Here is a 22,380-nt window from a genome sequence, read left to right as displayed (position 1 = left end):
CCACCACCCCGCTGGGGCTGTACACGGCCTGAGCTCCAGCTCCGGGCAGGCACCGCAGCGCACCGTGCCAACGACTTTTCCCCAGGCCATCGCTTACAGCCCCGGGGGAGGCAGCAGAGTCCACCAGGAACAGGAGCGAAGAAAAAGATGATGGACAGGAACAATGGCGGGAAGGCAGCCCGGATCTGGCACCTGCACCCACCACAGGCAGTAACGGCCATCAACAGATGCCAGGCCTCCCAGAGAGAGATCGGGCCTCAAGAGCCCCTACGAGCCCCTACGAGCCCCACCGCCACAGCCTCCAACACACGCACATTCATCCCACTCCCTCCCCGAGCACACGCGCAGTAGAGCTGAAGCCATTAACACGATTATTTATCACCCCCACCCCCCGACGTTCCTCAGCCGCCCCCTACGAGCACACGCAGCTGAATGGCAGGCGGGTGCAGTGGGGGGAAAAGCGGCGCGCCGGCTTCTTCCGCCCGCGCCGCGCGCATGCGCAGTCCCCTACCACCGTCCCCCCCCCGCACCTCCCGCCATCCGCTCCCCTAGTGCTAGGCGCGCGCGCGGTTTTCCTCCCCACGTGACATGGAGGCGGGGACGGGAAGGAAAAGGTCAGTGGCGACGCCGGCGGAGGGAGGGTGGTGGTGGGGGAGCGGAAGGTCAGGGCGCCGCCGAGCGGAAGTGGGAGCCGGAGCCCGTCCGCCATTGTGGGGAAGCGGAGCCCAGAGCAAGGGGCGGAACGCGGCGCTGTGTCCAGCCGGCTCCTTCCAGCGGGATCGCCATCGGCGGCGGCAGCCGGAGCAGGCGGCGGCGGCGGCGACGACAATCAGGCGGCGGCGAGGAGGAGGACGCGAGCGGCGCGGCGGGCGGACGGCCCCGGCGTGCGGAATCACTCGAGGCCCAGGCGGAGCGGAGCGAGGGGATCGCGGCTCCCCGTGAAGAATGTCAGCCACCAGCGTCGACCAGGTACCGGCCGTGGGGCGCGCGGCCCTGCAGCTCCGTGCCTTTCCCTCTTACATGGCCCGGCGTGAGCCCCGGTGGCGGGGGCGGCGGCCGGGCGGACACCTGCACCTTCCCTCGCCGCCGGGGCGGCGCGGTTCGCGGCTTCCTCCTCCTCTTCCTCCTTCCCTGCCGCCGTAGGGAACGGCGATCAGGCGGCGCCCGGGATGGCGGCTTGTTCCCCGGCAGCCCCTATTTATATCTGCCGATCGGCGCCGGAGCCGCTCCTCCTCCCCGCCCGCGGGGCCTGCGGCTCCCGGCCGGGCCGCTTTGTGTGCTCTGTGCTCTCCTCCATCCACCCCGGCCGAGCCCCTCTCTCCGCCCCGGGAACGCCGTGGCTCCCCGCGCCGCCCGGCTTCGTCCCCTCTTCTTTCCGTACCCCTGACTCTTTCTGTCTCCTCGTTACCGTAACCTTTCTCTGCCTGCCTTTCTCTCCCTTCATCGGCCTCTTCCGGCTTCGCGCTGCTGGTTTTTGCTCCTTCCCCGCGGCCTCCGCTTTTTCCAGCTGTTCTGTTTCTTTCCATGTGCTGTGCTGCACTTTAGTTGGTTCTATGTGGAGCTTAGAATTCGTTGTTTTTCATCTTAGCTAGGCCTCTGCTGGCCAGCTTTTCTTGCTGGAAGCTGTTCTGTTTTGGTCTCTGCTTTCTCGGCAGCCCTCTGCCACTCCCCAAAAGTTTTGGCCCTGCAGTCTCCTGCCCGCTTTTATTTTCTCTCTGTGCCTTCAGTGTTTTGTTTCTTTTATTTTTATTCTTTGTACTTGCTCTCTAGTTTCTTTTTATGTGCTTATTTCTAGCTTAGTGATCTCTGCGCTTTTCATCAGCCTCATTGATGAAGGCTGATTCTTCCCAACATTTTTGATTTCCTTGTGTCTTTTTTTTGTCTCTGCATGCCTTTATGTTTGGGTTAAATTCATTCCAAAAGATGAAGTGGTTGGCATATTTAAGGTTACAGGGATTTTTCTCTGGTTTTGGGAGAGGGAAGTGACTAACCAGTGCAGTTTTAGATGGAGCAGTGTTAAACAGATTTATGATATTTCTAAGACAGATGCATATATGAGCCAAAGGGTTGTTTCCTGAACTTTCTAATCTCTGAATACTGAGATTTTCAGGTCAAAAATTGTTGGGAAAGTGATGGAGCCTTACTTATGCTTAGTTGTACATATATGAGAAGGTGAATTAGATTTTCATGGGCTAGTATTTGTTATTATAAGTTATTTTATTTTGGTGTAGAGGAATTAAGGATATGGTAACTTGTACTGTTACAGTGATTCTTAGTGCATGACAGATTGGTTTGTAATGACTAATCATACCAAAAAAAAGTACTCCTTAAGGTATTATTTCCTTGTGTGAAAGCTTCATACAGGCTGTATTATTTCATCAAAGTAATTGCCTAGACAAGGAATGCACAACTCATAAGTCAGCTTACAATATCACTGTGTATTTCTTTGTATGTCTAAAAAGCTAGGCAGTGTAGGTTATTTTCTGACAAGTACCTGTCAGTCAACTGAGAAGATGACATATGATAATGAAGTTCTAATGAAATTCTTGTACTGGCAGTAATCTTAAGCTACTAACTTTCTTCTTTTACTCTATGCTTTGTTTATTGCTTACATTTCAGGGGGGGGCAGTCAAAATTAGTTGTTCAGGTTTTCTACACCATTTAAGCTTCACATGCTGTGAAAGACTAGATTATTTCAGTGCTTTTGGGTGAAATTCTTTCAGTTTTAAAATTATTTTGTTGTGGTTTGATAGTATTTTGTATTATATGTTTTAATATGATATAATATTTCTATAGTAGCATGTTTATAGTAAGATTTTAAATTATATTTAAGTTGAAAAGTGCAGAAAATTGGCAAATAAATGGAATTGCCCTTAAGTAAACGTTAATGAATTCTAACTGAACTTGTTTTGCTTTTTTTTCCACCTTCCCATACACAGAGACCTAAAGGACAGGGGAATAAAGGTAAGTTGATTCCTCGTATTTCTATATAGATATCTAATATTGCTGTTTATGGCAGTTAATGTATCTTCAGAAAACTGTGGGGAGAGAATGTAGTTATAGGATGTCTTCTATTCTAGAGCAAAATAACAGGAAATTGTGTGCCAAAATGTTATTTCCTAGCATTTTTGCTGTGGCACAGTGGTACGTCAATTTAAAAAGTTTTATTTTGCAAATGAAGATTAATGTCAGAAGTTGGATGATACGGCTATTTCTTTTTAGCTGACTTTGTGTTATGCTCGTATAAACTCTTTAACAGTACACCTTGAGCCTTTCTGTGCAATAAGTAGAATCTTCGTTTTACTGTCAGTGGAGAATATTCTCTCAGTGTTTGCAGGCGTTTTGCTTTTCTACTTTTCATGTTTCTGTCAACATCTTAGTTTTTAAATATCATACTCAATGGGGTTTCTCCTCTCCCACAAAAACCAGGAACTAACTGCTTAATATCCTTCTCTTTAAAATTCCTGGCAAGTCTGTTGTAAACAGCATCTGAGATCGTATCTTGCAATTTTTTTCTGGTCTGGAATTTATCTTTGATATAAAGACTTGTGCCCATTTAATTATTGGATCCTTAGCAAGCTCAAGCTATAGAGCAACATGCACATAGCTACCTTTGTGTGTTAATATGCTTATTATTTCTTCATGCAGATAAGAAACTTTTTTTTGCAGCACATATACTCTTTGCCTCCCACTGTTCATTATCTGAACTAATCTAATTGTTCTCTGTGGACTGTCATTTAATATTATCCGCAGTGTGCTTATTCTATTATTCTGTCTATGTGCAGATTATCTGCTTCTTATTACATATACCACTTATGAGGTAGCACATGGCTCCAGAATCTGAATTTGGCTTGTTCCTTCTTATTTCTCTGTGTACAGAGGAAAATGAACTTGTGTTTACTTCCTCAGACCTTTCCAGTTTGATCATTCTTGGATACTTGTTCTCTCATATTGTAGTACTCAGACCATTTGTTCCCCAAACTGGAGTTGTTAACTATTTCTTTGTTTCTTTGAAATACTTTGTGTTTACGCCTTCCATGTTGTCTCTAAATGAGAAGAAAAGTTAGATTCATTTTAGCAAGTATTTTGTGGCTTCACACTCTTTGAATTACTGCATCTCAGTTTTAGTGACCTTGTTGAGATGCATCTATTAGAGAATTGTACAAATAGTTTTTGAGCTATAAGCCATGTATATGATTCAGAGTGAAAGTATTGAGCATTTCTGTTTGGGTGTTATATTGTAGCTTGTTTAATAGTGAAAATGCATGAGTCAGATTTACTTTAACTTATTTATGTTAGCATATTTTTGTGTTTTGTAACTTGTAAACACTGCAGAAGATTTGAATCAAAACATGTCTCAGTTTTTTTACGTAAGGAAGAGATTTTTTTTGCATTTCTGAACTTAGATTTTTGTGGAGTGCATCCTTTTAAATAATGGGTGCTTACTTGTCTTCTCTTGATGAGAATATGACTGAAATGAAAACCATAGTGAAGCAAAACAATGCTCTCCTCCATTCTGTGAAATTATTTGGTATAACTCTTGTTCAGTGGAACTGAGTTATGATTTGGCATTGGATTAAATGTGTAAGAGATCGAAGATGATAGCACTGTGTAGCACGAGTGGTTTGCTTTGAGTTAGTTTTTCAAGAGAATAAGTTGTCAGTATCAGCAATCCTTAATGACTGCATGTTAGCAAACCATAATCTTTTTCCTCACAAGGAGTGTGATGATTCTTCGTGTTGAGGGTGGCGAGACACTGGCACAGGTTGCCCAGGGAAGTTGTGGATGCCTCGTTCCCGGAAGTGTTCAAGGCCAGGTTGGATGGGGCCTTGGGTAGCCTGGTCTAGTGGAAGGTATCTTTGCCCATTGCAGGGGGGTTGGAATTTGATGATCTTTAAGGTCCCTTCGAACTCAAAGCACTGTATGATTCTTTTTCGGATGTCATGATAGGTCCCAGCTTATAGAATCATAGAATCACCAGGTTGGAAAGGACCCATTGGATCATCGAGTCCAACCATTCCTAACGCTCCCTTAAACCATGTCCCTAAGCACTTCATCAACCCGTTCCTTAAACACCTCCAGGGAAGGTGACTTGACCGCCTCCCTGGGCAGCCTGTTCCAGTGTCCGATGACTCTCTCTGTGAAGAATTTTTTTCTGATATCCAGCCTGGACCTCCCCTGGTGGAGCTTCAGGCCAAGCTTCCAGGGAAGATGTGATACTGATTTAACAGACTAATCTGAAGTTGATTCTGTGTGTAAGAGTAATAATGTTAAAAGAGGATAGTAAAAAGGTTAATGTCCGCATGTCTGGTGGAGGATATTGAGAGAGTGTGGGTGAGCAGGATGAGGGCTATATACATGGAAATAGAGTATGTTTCTTATTGAAACAAAAAATATTAGACTGGCAAATTATATTGGGAGGTAGGTGATTTGTATTGTCTAGTAAAATGTGTTTGATGCTGTATTCTAGTTGATTGTGTATTGGTGTACTGTGCTGTTTTCCTTGACCAGAATTTGTGGGTTTGAAATTCTGGTGTGTAGAACAGTACTGTCCGTTTTGTCAGACATTAATGTTGGTATTTCAGAGACTTTAATGAACAAATTATCCTGTCTTGAAAGTTTTCTTATTCTAGTTGTCAGCTACTGTGTAGTCAAAATATCAGAACTGACTTCAATCAAATTATGTCTTATGGGTGGGTGGTGGTGGGGAGAAACTGGCGTTCCTGAAACTCCACTTTATTTCCCCCCTCATTTTGTTTGTTATGCCAGAGTATCACAGCTGTGATGTGGAAGAGCTGACTTGTGTTTACACACACACATATGTATATATATGTATTCTTTGGGTTTGTATGAGATTGAAATGTAAGCATTAGGTTTTAAAACAGGAATGAAACGTTACATATTTCTCTTAGTATTTATTTTCCACGTCAGTCAAAGTGTAACAGTTTCTTCTAATGAAAAATCTTTTCTTATGCCTTTGGCCATCATTTCTGCGTTTGCAAGGATAATATTAGTAGTTAGAAGAATATAAGCTTTAAGTTCCTTTATTAAATGACTAATTACATTGTGTGTTTTCCCAGCCTTTGCAGAAGTATACAGTATTTTCAGGGTTGGATTAATACAGATATTTTTAGTGACTGTAGATTAGTTTCAATTAGTATTCTTCATTACTGCCCTGTTTAGTTTGAACACTTAATGTGAGATTTTTGGGAATGAGGCATGCATCTTAATATTTTTACTCTTGTTAAATGTGTGTGTGGGCTGCATTTTTCATTGTTAACACATGATGTAAAGTTAGAAAAGCCAAAGAAACACACTTCTTGTGATGATGTTTCACTGGGAAATGTGTATGTTTGCTAGGAAAGATATTGATGTAGAACTCTTTTGTGTCACTAACTTAGGATCTCAATACAGAATGAATAAGAAAGACAATACATTTACAAGAACATTCTGTGTTAGTTATGTCAGGCCAAAAATAATTGTCTTAAGTGGTCTTTAGATACCTCTGAAACAATAAACAAAGCAGATGTGTGTTTTATGAAGATTAGCTGTCAGTTTTAGGAGATTAGTTTTGATAGGATTCTGGTTTTGACATGCGGCTGTTTTTCTTTATTTGTGGTGGCATGTTTTTAAGAAACTTGTGCAGCACTGTCTAAGTTTTCACTGTAAGAGAACTGTATTTGAGAATTGAGCTCTCCATACTATTTGGTTAATCCTAAGCAATGAACATGGCACGGACAAAAGATTTTGAGGCTCATCTCTTGTGTGACTGGGCCAAATATTAAGAATACAGTGTTCCAGCTCATTAATATGTTACCATTATGTGTAAATGCAGGATGACTAATGGCCTTAACTGAAACTATTTACAGAAGAAAAACCAAACCCAAACGAACAACCTAATGTTAGTTTAAATTTGGCATTTAATTAGGAATATTGTTCTATCAAGTTTTAAAACCCTTTGTGCTTACCATTGCTCGTCATATTTGGCTGTAGCTAGTATATATATGCACTGTGCCAGTTTCTAGTAACAGAAATATCAAGTGTTTTGCCTTCTAAAGCTCCAAAAAGGTATTCAAAACACTACTAGCTTTCTTCCTTCCCAGATACTGTTGTTCTGTGTTAAATTATGAATTTTTGTCTTTTCTTACTGCTGTCTCAAGTTAATAATTTTTTCCATGATTTTGGCTATTCCTTGGGATTTCTTTGTCCTCCCCGCGTCCTTCTCCTCTCCCCCCCCCCCCCCCCCCCCCAGTTTCATTCCCAGAAGGCAGGTTTGTTTTAGAGGTGTCAAATGTGAGAAAAATTGAAGTGACTTGGTCCAGGCACCACTTGGTTAGCAATATGAGCTTTGGGTGGCAAAAGAACCCCACAATAAAACAGAAAAAAATTCTGCTAACAAAGTTGAAGTTTTTTTTTTTTTTGTAACTAACAAAGTTGAAGTTTTAGTTACATGGTTGTATATACTTTTCAGAAGCTTTTGCTAAAGGAGAAAAACCATGGAGCCAAATCCTAACTCAATGTCTTCAGCTGTCAGAAAATCTGCTGTTTTGTTCTTACTTCTCTTCTCATGGTTTCTCAGTGCACCTTACTGATCACTCTAAAAATTGGATGTTTTTTTTTCACAGAACCTATTTGATAAATTACAAAAAAAAAAAAAAAAAAAAGCATTTGGAAAAGTGTTCATTTATTTTTGAGGTCTTTGAACTGTATAATTGCAAACTGCTAGTTTTGTTCCCTGTTCTGCGTTGCACCATGGGGAACAGTGAGACTTAGTTGAAAATTGTGCAATTTTACTTTGTTTGAATAGTAACCTGGGGGAGGGTAGAGACACACTTCAAGTAATTTGAGCGGCTGGAAAATCCCAGGTAGGTGTAATGCCTTAGATGAAATTAAAGGTAATAGGAGACCATGAAGAGGAGGTAGGAAGAGATTCCAGCATATAGTGGCATATATGTTGGGAAAAGAGTACAATCACCATTGGGGACTTCGGCTCTTGTTTCTGTCTTGCTTTTTCTCCTCAGAGCTTCGGAGATGCCACTAATACAGTACAGTATAATAGTTATGTAGGAAAACGCAGAATTAAATATCTGAATAGTGGTGCCCTTCATGGTTTTCTTGGTGGGTAACTGCCTTTCCTCCTGGCAGGAGAAAGCTCTTGTGTTACAGCTTTCCATGAACCTATTGAATATGTCTGATCTGATCGGTCTGCACGTTTGCACTTGGTCTGGTACTTCTGGAAACACTGGATTTACTGCCTGTGCAAATGAGGCGTGGATATAGTTTTTACTCTGTCTGGGGAGCTCAGGAAGGAATAGTTGGGAGTAGTCTGCTCTGTCTGCTTTCTTTACAAGACCTCTCCTGAGACCAAATTTGGATAATCAATAGAATAAGCTATTTTCTTGAAATTTAATGAAGTGGTACTTAACAATAATATGTTCAGTCTCAACAAAGCACAAGTAGAAGCATTTCAAGGTACCAGGTGATTAAGAAGTGTTATCTAGATTAGACGGGCATCATAGATGTTGCAGAGAGTATGCCTAATACAGATTTGCTTTTAGTTTCAGTACAGAACGGTTCGATTCATCAAAAGGATGCAGTAAATGATGATGATTTTGAGCCATATCTAAGTAGTCAGACAAATCAGGTAAGTGAACATCGTTTGCTATTTTGAAGTTAATTTTGGAGTTCAGCTGACTTCCAAACTTTGTTAATATTTGGATGATATTTCTTAGCATGATATTTCTTAGCGTGATATTTCTTATTTACTTACTTGCCTGAATATCCATTGAAATATAACTTCATTTTGTATCTTGTCTTATTCAATGCCCTAAACATCATCTTAACGATTCTGGAAAAGATTTGGTTAAAAATCATTGCTCTTGTATCTCCTGCTCTTGTGCTTGTTCGCTGGCTTCAGAAAGATGCGATTACAAAAAGCTTGAGGAAACGAAAAAGCAAAAACCTACAAACCCCAAAATAAAACCTCACAACAAAGCTTGACACCTTAGATTTACAATGAAAGTTTCACTTACTGGATGCAGTTTGAAACAATACTTTCTGAAAGCCAATGAAATTTTTAACTGCTTCGACATCATTTCCTTTGAAGATGATAGAAGTATCTCATGGTTGATGGCATAATAGATTGAGGCTTAATATTACTGCAGCTTGGTGTAACTCTTCTGCTAGGAAGTTAAGGAATTATTTTTAGAACCGTGAATGGTCTCTGTAGTCAAAAGTTAATATTTATTGTGTTAAGTTTGTAACTGTTACAGCAGTTTTGAGAGAGGGAGAAAGTGCAGATTATTAAAAGGCTTTGGGAATTTTGCTTGCTTTTTTTTTTTTTTTTCTTTTCAAATAATGCAACGGTAAGGAAGCATCAGGTAGAGGGTGATGTGCATTTTTCCCCAAAACAACATCACAAGTCTTATGGGGGTAGTCCTTCAAGTGTCTTGGAGCTTTATGCTTCGAGGACATGAATGCTGTTATTTCCTTGGAGTCTTGGGAGTGGGGTTTGAATTTAGCTGGCAAACTTTGTTCTGCTGGACCACAGATTGTACTTAATGCCCATTCTCCATAGTGGAGAAATGTTATTGTTTGATTGCTGGTCCTTATGAAACAAACATGCATCCTTTTGCACTGTAATATTCTGGCAGGTGTCTCAAATTAGAGGTGAGAAATTTGACAAAACTAAGAATACCAAAGCTTTTAAATTATAGTTGCAGCTATTTTTCTGTATCTGTGAAACTACAGTTGTTATAAGTTGTTTTTGAAGTAGCTTGTCTTTTTCTTAATACTATTGATGTGGATGCATTTTAAGCCTAGCTTAGTAACTGAAAATACAGAAAATATATTACAAAAAAAGGAGCTCTTTAGTGCTTTGAAAAAGTCTTTTGGGGAAAAAATGGCCATATCTAACAGATACCTTGTTTGTCTCTTACACTGGGAGGAATGGTGGAAGTTACAAATGCATTCACGTAATCCTTAAAAATGTTTTGGACTGCATTGCATGTCTTTATTTCCTGGAGCGTTATTACCAATATTGCTGATTATTGTTTTATTTTCTTGCAGAGTAACAGCTATCCACCAATGTCAGACCCATATATGCCTAGTTATTATGCTCCATCCATTGGATTTCCATATTCTTTAGGCGAAGCAGCATGGTCAACTGCAGGTGACCCTCCAATGCCATACTTGACAACTTATGGACAGATGAGTAATGGTGAACACCATTACATTCCCGATGGTGTGTTTAGTCAACCTGGGGCATTAGGAAATACCCCTCCATTTCTTGGGCAGCACGGATTTAATTTTTTTCCTGGGAATGCAGACTTCTCTACATGGGGGACGAGTGGATCTCAGGGACAATCAACGCAAAGCTCTGCTTACAGCAGCAGCTATGGCTATCCACCTAGTTCTCTTGGGAGAGCCATAGCAGATGGACAGGCTGGATTTGGCAGTGATACTCTGAGCAAGGTGCCTGGAATTAGCAGCATTGAGCAAGGCATGACTGGACTGAAAATTGGTGGAGATATGACAGCTGCTGTTACAAAAACTGTAGGTTCAGCTCTGAGCAGTACAGGTATGACAAGCATTGCAGCAAACAGCGTGCCCCCAGTTAGCAGTTCAGCACCTAAACCAACCTCATGGGCTGCCATTGCAAGGAAGCCTGCTAAACCTCAGCCGAAACTGAAGCCTAAAGGTAACGTGGGCATTGGGGGGCCTGCTGTACCACCACCACCTATAAAACACAACATGAATATTGGAACTTGGGATGACAAAGGGTCAGTGGTAAAGGCACCCCCAGCCCAACCAGTACTGCCGCCTCAGACTATTATCCAGCAGCCTCAGCCATTAATTCAACCACCACCGCTGGTGCAAAGCCAACTGCCTCAACAGCAGCCTCAGCCACAGCAACCACAACAGCAACAAGGACCTCAGCAGCAGGCCCAGCCTCACCAGTTGCAGCAGCAACAGCTGCAAAACCGCTGGGTAGCTCCTCGTAATAGGGGTGTGGGCTTCAGCCAGAACAATGGAGCTGGTAGTGACAACTTTGGTTTAGGTGTTGTGTCTGTCAGCTCTTCACCTTCTGGTGTGGAAGTGCACCCAGTGCTGGAGAAACTAAAGGCCATAAACAACTACAATCCCAAAGACTTCGATTGGAATCTGAAGAATGGACGTGTGTTTATAATCAAAAGTTATTCAGAGGACGATATTCACCGTTCCATTAAGTACTCTATCTGGTGTAGTACTGAACATGGTAATAAGCGATTGGATGCTGCTTACCGTTCTCTGAATGGAAAAGGCCCACTCTATTTACTCTTCAGTGTGAATGGTAGTGGACACTTTTGTGGGGTGGCTGAGATGAAGTCTGTTGTGGACTACAATGCATATGCTGGTGTCTGGTCTCAGGATAAGTGGAAGGGGAAGTTTGATGTCAAATGGATCTTTGTCAAAGACGTTCCCAATAACCAACTGCGGCACATTCGCTTGGAAAACAATGACAACAAACCGGTTACCAATTCGAGGGACACTCAAGAGGTACCCCTAGAAAAAGCTAAGCAAGTGCTTAAAATAATTGCTACTTTCAAGCATACCACCTCAATCTTTGATGACTTTGCACATTATGAGAAGCGTCAAGAGGAGGAGGAAGCCATGCGTAGGGTAAGAAATCAATGTCATTATAGCAGCTCTCCTGTTTTTTCTGAGTTTGGAAATCTTGTTTTTCATACAACTGGAACTTCTGTGTGTGAGTGCTGAATCAGAAAGTGGTGTTTTTTACCTAAGGTGTCTGTACTTGATGTAACTGGCTCTTCATGAAAAGATTTGAGTTCTTGCAGCTTGTTTTGTTACAGAGGTATGTTTTTAACCACAGTACTAACACAAGCCTGCACAGGCAGACTTCTGACATGTTTTACACTCCAAAGTACACAAAAACTGAATTGAGTATATTATCCATAACTGAAGCCTTCTAGTTTAAATTTTTACTGTTTCTGGATGTCATAAAAAGGGCCTGGAATTCTAGGGGAGGCTTACTTTACTTAACATGACATTTAAATTCAAATTTTACTTTAAGAAAATTTTAGTAGCATGATTACTGTGAAAAGCAGGTTGTCCCTTGGTACAATTTGTCTTTTGTACAGTTGTGAAACACGGAAGTGATACAGTGATGATTTGTACAGTGTCAGAATAATTTTTTCATTTCTGTGAAGAAAAGTATGCCTATGATAAATCTGTAGAGAAATCTTAAGTCCGGAGGTATTTTAGAAAACCAGACAAGGGAGAAGGCATTTTATTTAAGCTGATTTTGATAGTACTGTATAGTCCTAGTACTTTATAGTCTACTTTCTCTTGTGTGTACTTTCCCTGCTGATAACACTTTATTCACCATTGGTCACAATATTTATTTTTACTATATTTTCTTTCCAGACTTGCTAGTAACTGTAAATGATTTGTCTTATGGTGGGACACGTTTCAGGAGGTCTTGTACTGGTGAGATGATGTGCAAGTGTTCAGAAATGGGAGTTAGCAAACTGCAGTTTGGTAGTGTTCTTCATTCATCCTGTCACACCATCTACTGAATTAACCCCCCCAAAAGTCTAGGTTTTAAGCTAATTAGAGGACTTGTAGGATGTGAAGTCCTGAATTTTTCTTACTTCTTGAAGCTGCCATGATTCTGGCTGTATGATAACTTCACCTGCTTCACAACCTCCTTACATCTCTTAGGTTTCTACTACAGCACTGGTTCCACTCCTCTTGTACATTTGCAGTCTTGCAACGCTCATGTTGCCTCTCCTGTAGATGAGTGTTGTACATACTGAAAATCAATTTTGTAGTTTTATTGCACAAGCTCTCTACAATGAATTGTCATATTGGAGGTTTTTTTATTGTTTGGAGGCAAGATGAATATCTCAGTTGGGCATGTAATGCCTTTTAATTTTTATTTTTTTTTCCGAAAAAGAAAACAGAACATACCCTACCTAAATCAGTACTTTCACTGCCTTGCTATCTTAGTAGTGGGAGGATGGGCCACATTCTTAACTAATATTCTATGTAAGGGGAAATCTTTGACTTTTTGAGGCTTTATTATAACTTCACTGTGATTTTGGTAATGTTTCAGCAGGACTAAGGCTATTAGTTTCTCTGTAGCCTTCACATTTCCACATTTTCTTAATTTTTGATGTTTTAAGACACTTTACAGATAAATCGTATGCTTCAAAACTATCTGCTTTTGTGAAAAGCTTACCAAAGGAGTGATAACTAAGACATGCCCTGGCAACTCAGGAAGTTAGTGTTTTCCTTGTGGTTTTGTTTCTTCTGTAGTAGATGAAAGCCACAAAATGTCATGGAGAGGGGGAACATAGAATACTGGTAGTGTTTCTGTGTATGCTAAACTTAGAATTCGAAGTACTGAATTCAGCATTTAGTAGATCTCTAAGTAGATGACTGTGATGGTGCATTTTTGTGTAATACAGTAAAATCATTGTTTCCTTTCATATCTTCAGGGAAACATACAGTATCTGTATCTCAAAGACTGAAGGCTGCATTTCTCTGCTAACAGTTGCTTCTCCCTATACTTTAGGGACAAAACATACTTGTCAAGATACTTGTCTAGTAGGCATTGATTCTTCTGCAGCATCATACAAATTTGTTTGTGACAAATTGCAAAAAATTACTTTAGAGCTGCGAGGTTTTGTGAGGTTTTTGTCTTTGTAGATAGGTTTGACATATGCCTTAAGCCAATTAATATGTACTTAAAATATAAATTCCAAATTAAACTACTGTGAGCTGCTGAGGGTTTCAGTCTCTTATGAGTGAGTGTTGATTTTAAACCTCTAGGTTTCTTCTTTTATCACACAGCGTACAACTATTTGTCTTTAAATTGTAAACATGTAATTGTAACTCTTATGATTCAAACATAGTTTGGAAATGCAACAATTAGTATTGTAAGCTCTGTTTTATGGTTAATTGAGTAATCCTTTATTACCTAGTGCCAGCTAGGCTTTTATGGAGCTGTATTTAAATTGGTGCAGTTTCTACTGACAGTTGAACTGTGTAAATTAAGTTCATGCTTATTTTCTGTGGCAGCTGTAGCAATCACTTTGTTTCCAGTGTTTCTGTCACGAAAAATGTGCTTATTGCTGTTAATAAAATATTAAATGCATCAAGCAGCAGTAGTCATTTACGTGTTCCTTAAAGTTCAGTTAACGTTTTGTTGTTGCATAGGTGGTAACAAACTTTCATACAGCCAGTGTTCTAAACATTGTAAACAGCATATGACTTATGGATTTAATTTAGTTTATAACTGTTCATCGTTCCAGCTAACTTATTTTAAAATAATTGGTTGTAAAAGTTTAATCTTAACAAATCAAGGGGATCAATAATTAATTTCCAATATGACCTAGCAGTATGTTTTATTAAAATATTGTGGTATACTTCTAGAAGTGCAATAAGTAGTCTGAGTAAGATGGAACTTCAGTTACTTTGCAATGTGATAAACATTACGTGCAAGTAACTGTGAATGGTCTTTTTAAATGTAAATATTGGAACTCTAGGAGTCTGCCACTGTTTGATGTTGCCCTGGTGTGAGTAAGGTATCTGCGGCTGTGGTTGGAAACAAATTTGTGCAGTAATCATTCACGTTTTTATGACGGCTCAGGTTCAAGTGCACATTTTAAACGTACAAGTGCTGTGTTCTTTCACAAAAGGAGCAAAGGAATCAGCAATGTTTTTTGAGTACCGTCAGTAGTCTATTGAAATAACCTGAAATTGCGTTAGTCCGTAGTTTGAACTGCTGCTTTTTGGTGTAAATGTGTGTGTTTGTTTGCATAATATTTAAAAATGTGTGTGTTCATCTTTCAACAGAAAGCAGTAGCTTTCTGAGATCTAAAAAAATTGGATCAGAAGTCTTAAAATATGCTATTTTAAGAGCACGTAATTACATTAGGATGCTGCAGAAGGGCAAGTGCAGTATTGGACTGCTATGTGAAAGGGGTGGACTGTAATTAAACTTGCTGGTGATCTTAGTTTATAGCAACACTTGCATGGATCTTGTTGCGTTTTTCTTGATTGGAAATTCCTACCTGCAAAATCAAGCCTACAGAGTCCTTTTTATCGAGTAGATTTCAATTGTCTTGAGTCTGGACTCGAAGGGCCAATTTCTCCTGTAAAATAAGGACTGGGAATATCAACGAAATGGTTTACCTTGCTGTTCATGAGTCGGGTCATTTTTGGAATCTAATTCTTTAATGTTCTTAAATGAAAAGGTAGCTGCCTACGACAAGACTTCAATGAATTGAGCTGGTTCTGTGACAGCTCTGCCTTTTCTAAATGCTGAATCTTAAACTTGTGGCTTTTAAAGCAGAAGAGTAATTATACATTTCTTCCAGAGCAAAAGCAGAACGTCAAGAATATGTTAAAATCCATGTAACAGCCTTCTGCTTCCTGCTACATCTCCACAGATTGCACTGCTCTATTAAGAACAAATTGACTAGAACACTGATGCTTTTCCTGCTGTTTGCAGGGAAGAAATGCTGGCATATTGCAAGGAAGTCGCAACCCGTGTGACTCTCCTTGCAGTACTTCAGCCTTGCTTCATTGATTCATACTGCAGATGGACTAGGTAGCAGAAACTCGAGTGAAGATTGCTGCTGGTCCTTTGCTGGGGAAAATGGCACTTGAAAACCATACAAATCTTGCATATCTAGTAAAACAGTTTCTGTAGGTTCAATTGATCTAGGATTGTTTCAGTTTTGTATCAAAATTGATTTGCTTTAATAGTTGAAATTATAAATAACAAGAATTTGTATGGAATGATCAGCTGTTTGAGCCCAGTTCTTTGAGGGTACCTTCTCAGAGGTCTGGTAGTTTACTTAATACTGACAGATAATTATAATTATTAATTTGGTTTTGTACCTGGGAATTATAATCGCTTTTGAAAAATTAAACTTGTGCATTCAATACAATGAGAAACCAAGATAAAATAAGTTCATGTTTTCTCATGGAAGACTGGAATTTGAGTTGTGTATGTGCAAAGAACATGAGTGGTGAAGCTTAAATAAAAATAGAGAAGTTCTTCCCCGGTGTGTTTTGTAGGCCCTGCGGTGACTGTAATTCCACTTCCAAGGCTGCTATAGGTTTCTTAGCAGACCAATTAAATAAGATGACCTTGTTGTCCATTAGTATCTGAGAAAAAATTACAAAGATGTCAGAGTCATCTTTCCGCTCCTTTTGCTGGGACAGGTATCATAACTGAATGGAATTTCCATAAATATAGTTAGAAGCTATCTGTTGTCAGTCTTCCAAAGCTGATGTTATACTGCTAGCATTGTTAAACCATAACAAGGATCTAGAATATTGATTATTTTTTTTACCTTTTTTTTAACTTTTTAATGAACTTGCTGAAATGGCTGTCTTGTAGCTAATTAAAATCTGGTATTTCAGTATGTAACCATGTCTAGCACTGAAAGGAAGCACTTGCTACTTGTAGTTAGAATTGGCCAGTCCATTGCTGAAATTATCCACCTGGGGAAACAACTGGAAGGGCTTTTTTGGCTCATGCAGTTCAAGCTTGATTTCTGCAGAGCCTTTACTCATTGTGTGCTATTATACGATGTCTTTAAAGTAATTGGGTTTCTTTCCCCACATCTGCCTTCTGAATGTTTACACCCTGTTATTTAGTGTGCTGGGCAATTTCAGATTTGGATTAAGTTCTTATTGCCTATGTCATTACCATAATAAAATAATACAGTCTGTCCTTGTCCCAATAATAATGCATTTGCTCAAATTTAGATTTTTTTTTTACTGTTTTACTTTAATTTTCACTTTTCTACTATTGCTAAGTATGTTTCAGAGACTGAAATAAGTAAAATGCCATCAAAACTGATAGGTCTGGTAGCTTTTCAGACTTTCTTAATATTTATATGCTTGAAAGCCTTATTTACTCTCTGGAGTTCAAATGATGTGCGGCAGGGTCTCGGATCAGTATTAATTCATAAGGCTTACTGGAAGAAGAAAATAGTCTAGAGTTGTAAAACCTTGTCCGACTTCCTGCATTGACTTTGCTTTTTAATTTGTGCCTTGTACTTTTCATGTTGGGATAAGGAATAAAAGAAAATGACCGTTTAGGGAAGGAATAGCATCTCCACAGGAAAAATGTCTAGGTCTATGTAGTCTTCTAGAGGTCCTTTGCATCTGATCCTTCCCTCCCATCTTTCCGGAATTCTCTGAAGTATTTCTCAGAAAAATATATTTAAATTATTTATCTGGTTTTGAGGTAGTCTCCATCTTCAGATTTGCCTTTTCCAGTTTGGAATTCAAGAGGATTAAATTAAAAGAATCTTTAAAATATATTTTAACCAGTTTTAAAGTTTCAGTAATATATTTTTTGTTAACAGCGAATGAGATCCTTGTCATAAATGGAGTAAACTATTTCTAGTGTTTTTCAGTTTTTTCAATGTTTACACCGTCATAGCTGTGATGGGTGCACTGGGGTGGAATAAACTGCAGGTTATGGCTGATGCCATTAGTAAATGAGATTTCATGAACTTTGCTGTGGCTGCTTCTGACCACCTCTACAGCTAACTGTTCTGCCTTTGCCAGCTGTTTCTGCCCACACAGCAGAGTTGGCAGAGGAGATGTGTGCCTGTGCCTCACTTCAGAGAATGCAGTCTGACATGTTAGCTTACATTGCAGATGAGCAGGGCTTTTAAGCTGAAGATTAAATTGCAGTTTGCAGTGAAGCAACTAAGATGTGCTACACATTCCCTTCGGAGGCTGCTATGAGAACGCTGCCTCTTGGGAGAGGGGCAAAGCAGACAGTTTCAGCCATGGACATTTCAAACATTGCAGTAAGATGCAGAAGTTTGGGAAAATTACAGGTTTTTTTTTTTGAAAGTGTAACTGAGTGGACTGGAGATGAGTGTGCGTGGGAACTATCTGCAATTTACCTGTGCAAGTATGCAATCCTGGATAGTTTTCAAAATGGACACCTTGAATGCTTGCACTTGCAACTGCTATAAAAAAGCAGGATTCCTCCATTCAGGTTTGCTTTCCTTGAGCTTTAGTTTGTGGGATCTTGGAAAACAAACTGCAGCTGAGGACTGTAGTAGTTTGTTGTTCTTAGGCTCTCATCTTAATAGAGATGTTGGGTGAAAGGAAAACATAGTGAAATCCAGTCAGTTATGCTAGAAATTTCTTTTGCTCTCATGGTGGAAACTCATTGTCTTCTGCTAGTTTATCTATATTGCTGTTTATACAAAATCTAACAATCAGAAGCCACCTCATAAACCAGAAAATGAATACTTTTTGAGACAGGAAAAGGCAGTGAGAGTGAATATGGTCTGATTTTGACCTGGGGGAGCAGTTATTTCACTTTTGAGTGTAATACCACTACCTGCATATTGAATAAATAAGGTTTTTACTCTGTCTGTTTTGCTGTACAGAGAACCAAATGTCACTGATACCAATATCTGAAGAATGTGCTGTTCACTTGCAGTGAAAAATGTCAAGTTTGTATATTTGCTTTGAGTATTGGAATATAAATGTAGTAATATGTAACTTTGAGACTACAGGAAAGGTGTGCTGGTGTTGTTTGGGAGCCTTTTTCCTCTGTAGAATTCAAAATGGCCTTGATATTTGTGTCACCAAATGGAAGCAGGTATTCATGACATCATTTAATTTTTATATATTTAAGTGCACTTTGAATTTGGAGGCTGCAGAAAGCACAAGATTGGTCAGTTTATTGTACAGCAGTTTGCAGTGCAGAGAGGGGTGCTCTGGACAGCTTGAATTGGTGCTTACATATGTAATACTTGCAAATGAGTAGGAAACAATGATTTTATTTGTATACAGATAGTATTTAAAATTGTTAGAATATTGATATTTCATTATTTAACATCACAGTATCATAGGCTCCTACTTAATAGCGTAGTATTCCTCAGCACTTTGCGCAGTTCTTGTAATTGAAGTCTGCACATAGTAGAAGAATAATGAGAGATGTGCATGAACAGGCTATTTTCGAATGCCTGACATGCATAATGGGGCATGAGGCCAGTGATCATCTGTTTTCAGCCTAGAGACATGCGCTGCTAACGTATCAGTTTGTATTAATGACTGATACTATCAATCTAACATTTTAAAAACAGTACCTTATTAAGCAAATATTAGCTGTGTCTCTTTGAACTAGGAAGAATTATTTTCTAGTAGAATAGTGTGAGTATTGCTCTTGCTTTAAATATACTGAAGTTTTGTCCGATAGAATGTACAATCTTAGATACTGAGCTGCTGGGACTATGGGCTACTTATTGTGACCACACACTCTGCGAGCTTGACTTTTCTGGTGGGCATCTTGAAGGAAATCAGAAGTCTGTATTGGACGGGACTAGATCGTCAGCTGCACTGTAATAACCAGTATATATGTTATATATCTTCTTTTTTCCATTATAGTCTCTCTTTGGCAGAATTTGTTTGGGTTCTTAAGCTAATTTTCACTTTTCCTAAATAGTTTCAGCATGGTATCAGATGGAGTGGTTTTTAAATCATTGTTCAAATGCCTCCTGGTTTATTTTGGTTTTCCCTGCTCTGTTTATGTTCCGTTTATAACTTGCTATGTAGGCCATAATAATAAAAATAGTGGAAGTGAGGTTTTTATTGTCTTTTAAATGGGATAAGGAATCTACCTCTCTTCCATGAAGATATTTTAAAACGTCTATGTAACCTGCTCAGTTGTATGTATTAGGAAGGAAATGCTATTGGAAGTTAACTTCTTAATTTCTTGGAGTCAAACTACAATGTCTTTTTACAGTCTAGAAGATATATAATGAAGGCAACAAGATATAGTTCATTGATCTGTCTTCATATTTTTTCCTAGAGGTAATCATAATGCTGAAGTATATGGTTCTGTTTAACAAAGTAGAGGACATGGAGGATGATGATAGAACACTGAAGATGTTATTTACTGTTAGACTAGTAATATAGAGGAAAAAATTGTTACTCTCTGACAGATACTGTGCTATTGGTATTTTAGCCCTTAGCTGTACGAAGTTGTTTATTGTTGTATTACACAAGTGATGTTGCTCGCTTTGTTCCTTTACACCTAATGACATATCACAATGCATTTGGGGGCTTTGTAGTGAATATGGTCTTGATGACAACTCAAGCTTCCATTCAAGTGGATTATTTTTTTTTTTCAGCCATTCCTGCCTCACTGGTTTTGCATTTTGTTATTAAAAGTAATTAAAAAAAGTAATTTCTAAGAAAAGCATGGATGGCTTCTTTATAAAGAAAATTGTTCTTGTTGCTATTTAAGCAATGTGTTTGCATGGAGGAGGAGGTGCTGGGCCAACTTGTTTACCTTTTGCATGTTGAAGCATTTCGTTATACTGGGCTTCAAGTGAGGTACATGTAAATATGATCTTTAATTTTTCAGGGGTGTCATGGATGGAGACTAGAATATTTTAAAATTCATGCAGTGTATTTTGGACAAGTTAGAAGATTTATAGTACCTCTTTCTTGCCTTGTTTGTAGGTTTTGTCTCCTTACTCTGTTTGCTTTGTGCAATATATTTCATTGGAAGTGGCTTAAAAGTAACATTATAAAACCTTTTTCTTTTTGATAGCTGTTTTTTTGGAACATATTTACCTTTCAGTTTGATGTATACTTCTCTGTTTCTTTTTAAGAAGTTGACTTGAACTTGATATTTCATGTTCCTGAAATAAAGTGAAAGTTTTTCTTTGAAAGCATTTTGCCTGTTTTAGAGAAATTGCAAGCAATGTGACTGTTCTAATGAGAGGAAAGCAGATAATGCTGAACTGGGTGTATTAACATGATTTTCCTTTGTTTTTGTTTTTTTTTCCAGGAGAGAAATAGAAACAAACAATAACTATATGGAGATGTCCTGCTAGAATTACAACACTAATGATGTAGACTCTGGAAATGCCTAATATGTCTAAGAAGACGTTATTAAAGCTTTTTTCTGCTTAAGGTGACATCTTTGAACACTTTAACACAAAATTGACTCTTCTTGTAATGGTTCTCATCAGTGCATCTGCCCTTATACTCTCTCACCAAACACACTTGAGAACTGTACCTTCGTCAAGCACTTTCTGTCCTGAAGCTTTTACCAGTATCTGCTGTCTTTTGTATTTATGCATCCTAGCTAAGGCACAGGAGACCGAACGAATGCAAGGATTCATTAACTCTTTGAATTTGTTAAAAAACTAACATTTAACCATTAGAAGTGGTTCAATGATGTGAGATTCACATTGCTTCAACTTAATTTTTTCTTTGTTGTAGTTTTTTTAATTGTCAGTTTTTAGCTATTCAACAGATTAGAAGCAAATCATGCCATATTTAGTCCTGGAGTAAAACTCAAGTCTAAATGTTCATGTGAAAATTATTGTAGTAATCTTTTAATATGGCAAAGCAACTTTAAGCTGCAGTTTAGCCAAATGAAACGTAACATAAAATTCAATTAGAATGACATTTCCCTTGTTTCAAACTGTTTGGTGTAAGAGAATATTAATATGCAGCGTGGTGGACATCACCAGTTAATGCACATTTCTTTTTTTTTTTTTTGTTTTCTGTAACATGTATACTGAAAAAAGTGCATTTGTCTGAGGATCTGTTTGTTTGCTACCACTCAATGAATCTCAGTTTTGAGTAAATGTACCTCAGTCTAAATCAGACTTTTTATGACCTTTATAACTACATTTAAAATCTTTAATTCCTATTTCTGGGTGTTTGCAAGCCTGACAGATTGCTATCATGAAAGTGAAAATTTACTCCTCTAGGTGATTCACTAGCTAAATAAACATAATTCTTGTTTAGCAAGCATATACTCTGTTTCTCAAATTTTTTTTTTTGTTTCATTGTACCAACATCCAGGTGTTTTTGTCCCTCTTCGAAAACATTTTGAGAAAAATACTTTGATCCATGGAGATGACATATTCATAGCCATGTTAACATGATTTTTGTTCGAAGCATGCAACAAGATTTTTAAATACATGTTAAACTGGATAATTCTGTGCTAGTTTTTACTTCTAAAAATTATATCTTTTTGTTTCAGTTTATATAACAATACATTCTATCTGCTGGAAGAGAATATTAAAAAATGTTAAGCAGGTTTATTGACTGTACAAAATACTGAACAGCCTGTACCAAACTCCAGGGATGGCTTTCTCTTTTTAGAACAGCAGTGTTGAAGTCGGATATGTTATAGCTTAAAATAGCAATACCACGTATTATTTGAACATGTTTCACGTGTTACTGTCCAACACAGATGTTTATATTGTGTTTCGAGTCCTATGTTTACAGATTCTGGCAATCAAAGTTCTGGCGCTTAAGTGGCAAAGGTTTGTTTTGAATACAGACTGTTTTACTGTA

The 22,380-nt window shown here is 38.9% G+C and overlaps 1 protein-coding gene across 1 annotated transcript; it reads left to right on the top strand.

Annotated features, from left to right (window-relative positions):
* Window positions 1-642: 642 nt before the first annotated feature.
* YTHDF3 (YTH N6-methyladenosine RNA binding protein F3) lies at window positions 643-22,179 on the top strand. The gene is made up of 5 exons (XM_054058238.1): window positions 643-969; window positions 2,940-2,964; window positions 8,559-8,644; window positions 10,069-11,661; window positions 20,855-22,179. Exons 1-5 carry the CDS (start codon window positions 946-948, stop codon window positions 20,876-20,878), a joined length of 1,752 nt encoding a protein of 583 aa, XP_053914213.1. The 5' UTR covers window positions 643-945; the 3' UTR covers window positions 20,879-22,179.
* The last annotated feature ends 201 nt before the right edge of the window (window positions 22,180-22,380 follow it).

The sequence above is a fragment of the Cuculus canorus genome, chromosome 2 (genome assembly GCF_017976375.1).
Source record: "Cuculus canorus isolate bCucCan1 chromosome 2, bCucCan1.pri, whole genome shotgun sequence".
In the NCBI taxonomy this organism is placed as follows: domain Eukaryota; kingdom Metazoa; phylum Chordata; class Aves; order Cuculiformes; family Cuculidae; genus Cuculus; species Cuculus canorus.
This window is presented reverse-complemented; position numbering and strand designations above follow the sequence as displayed.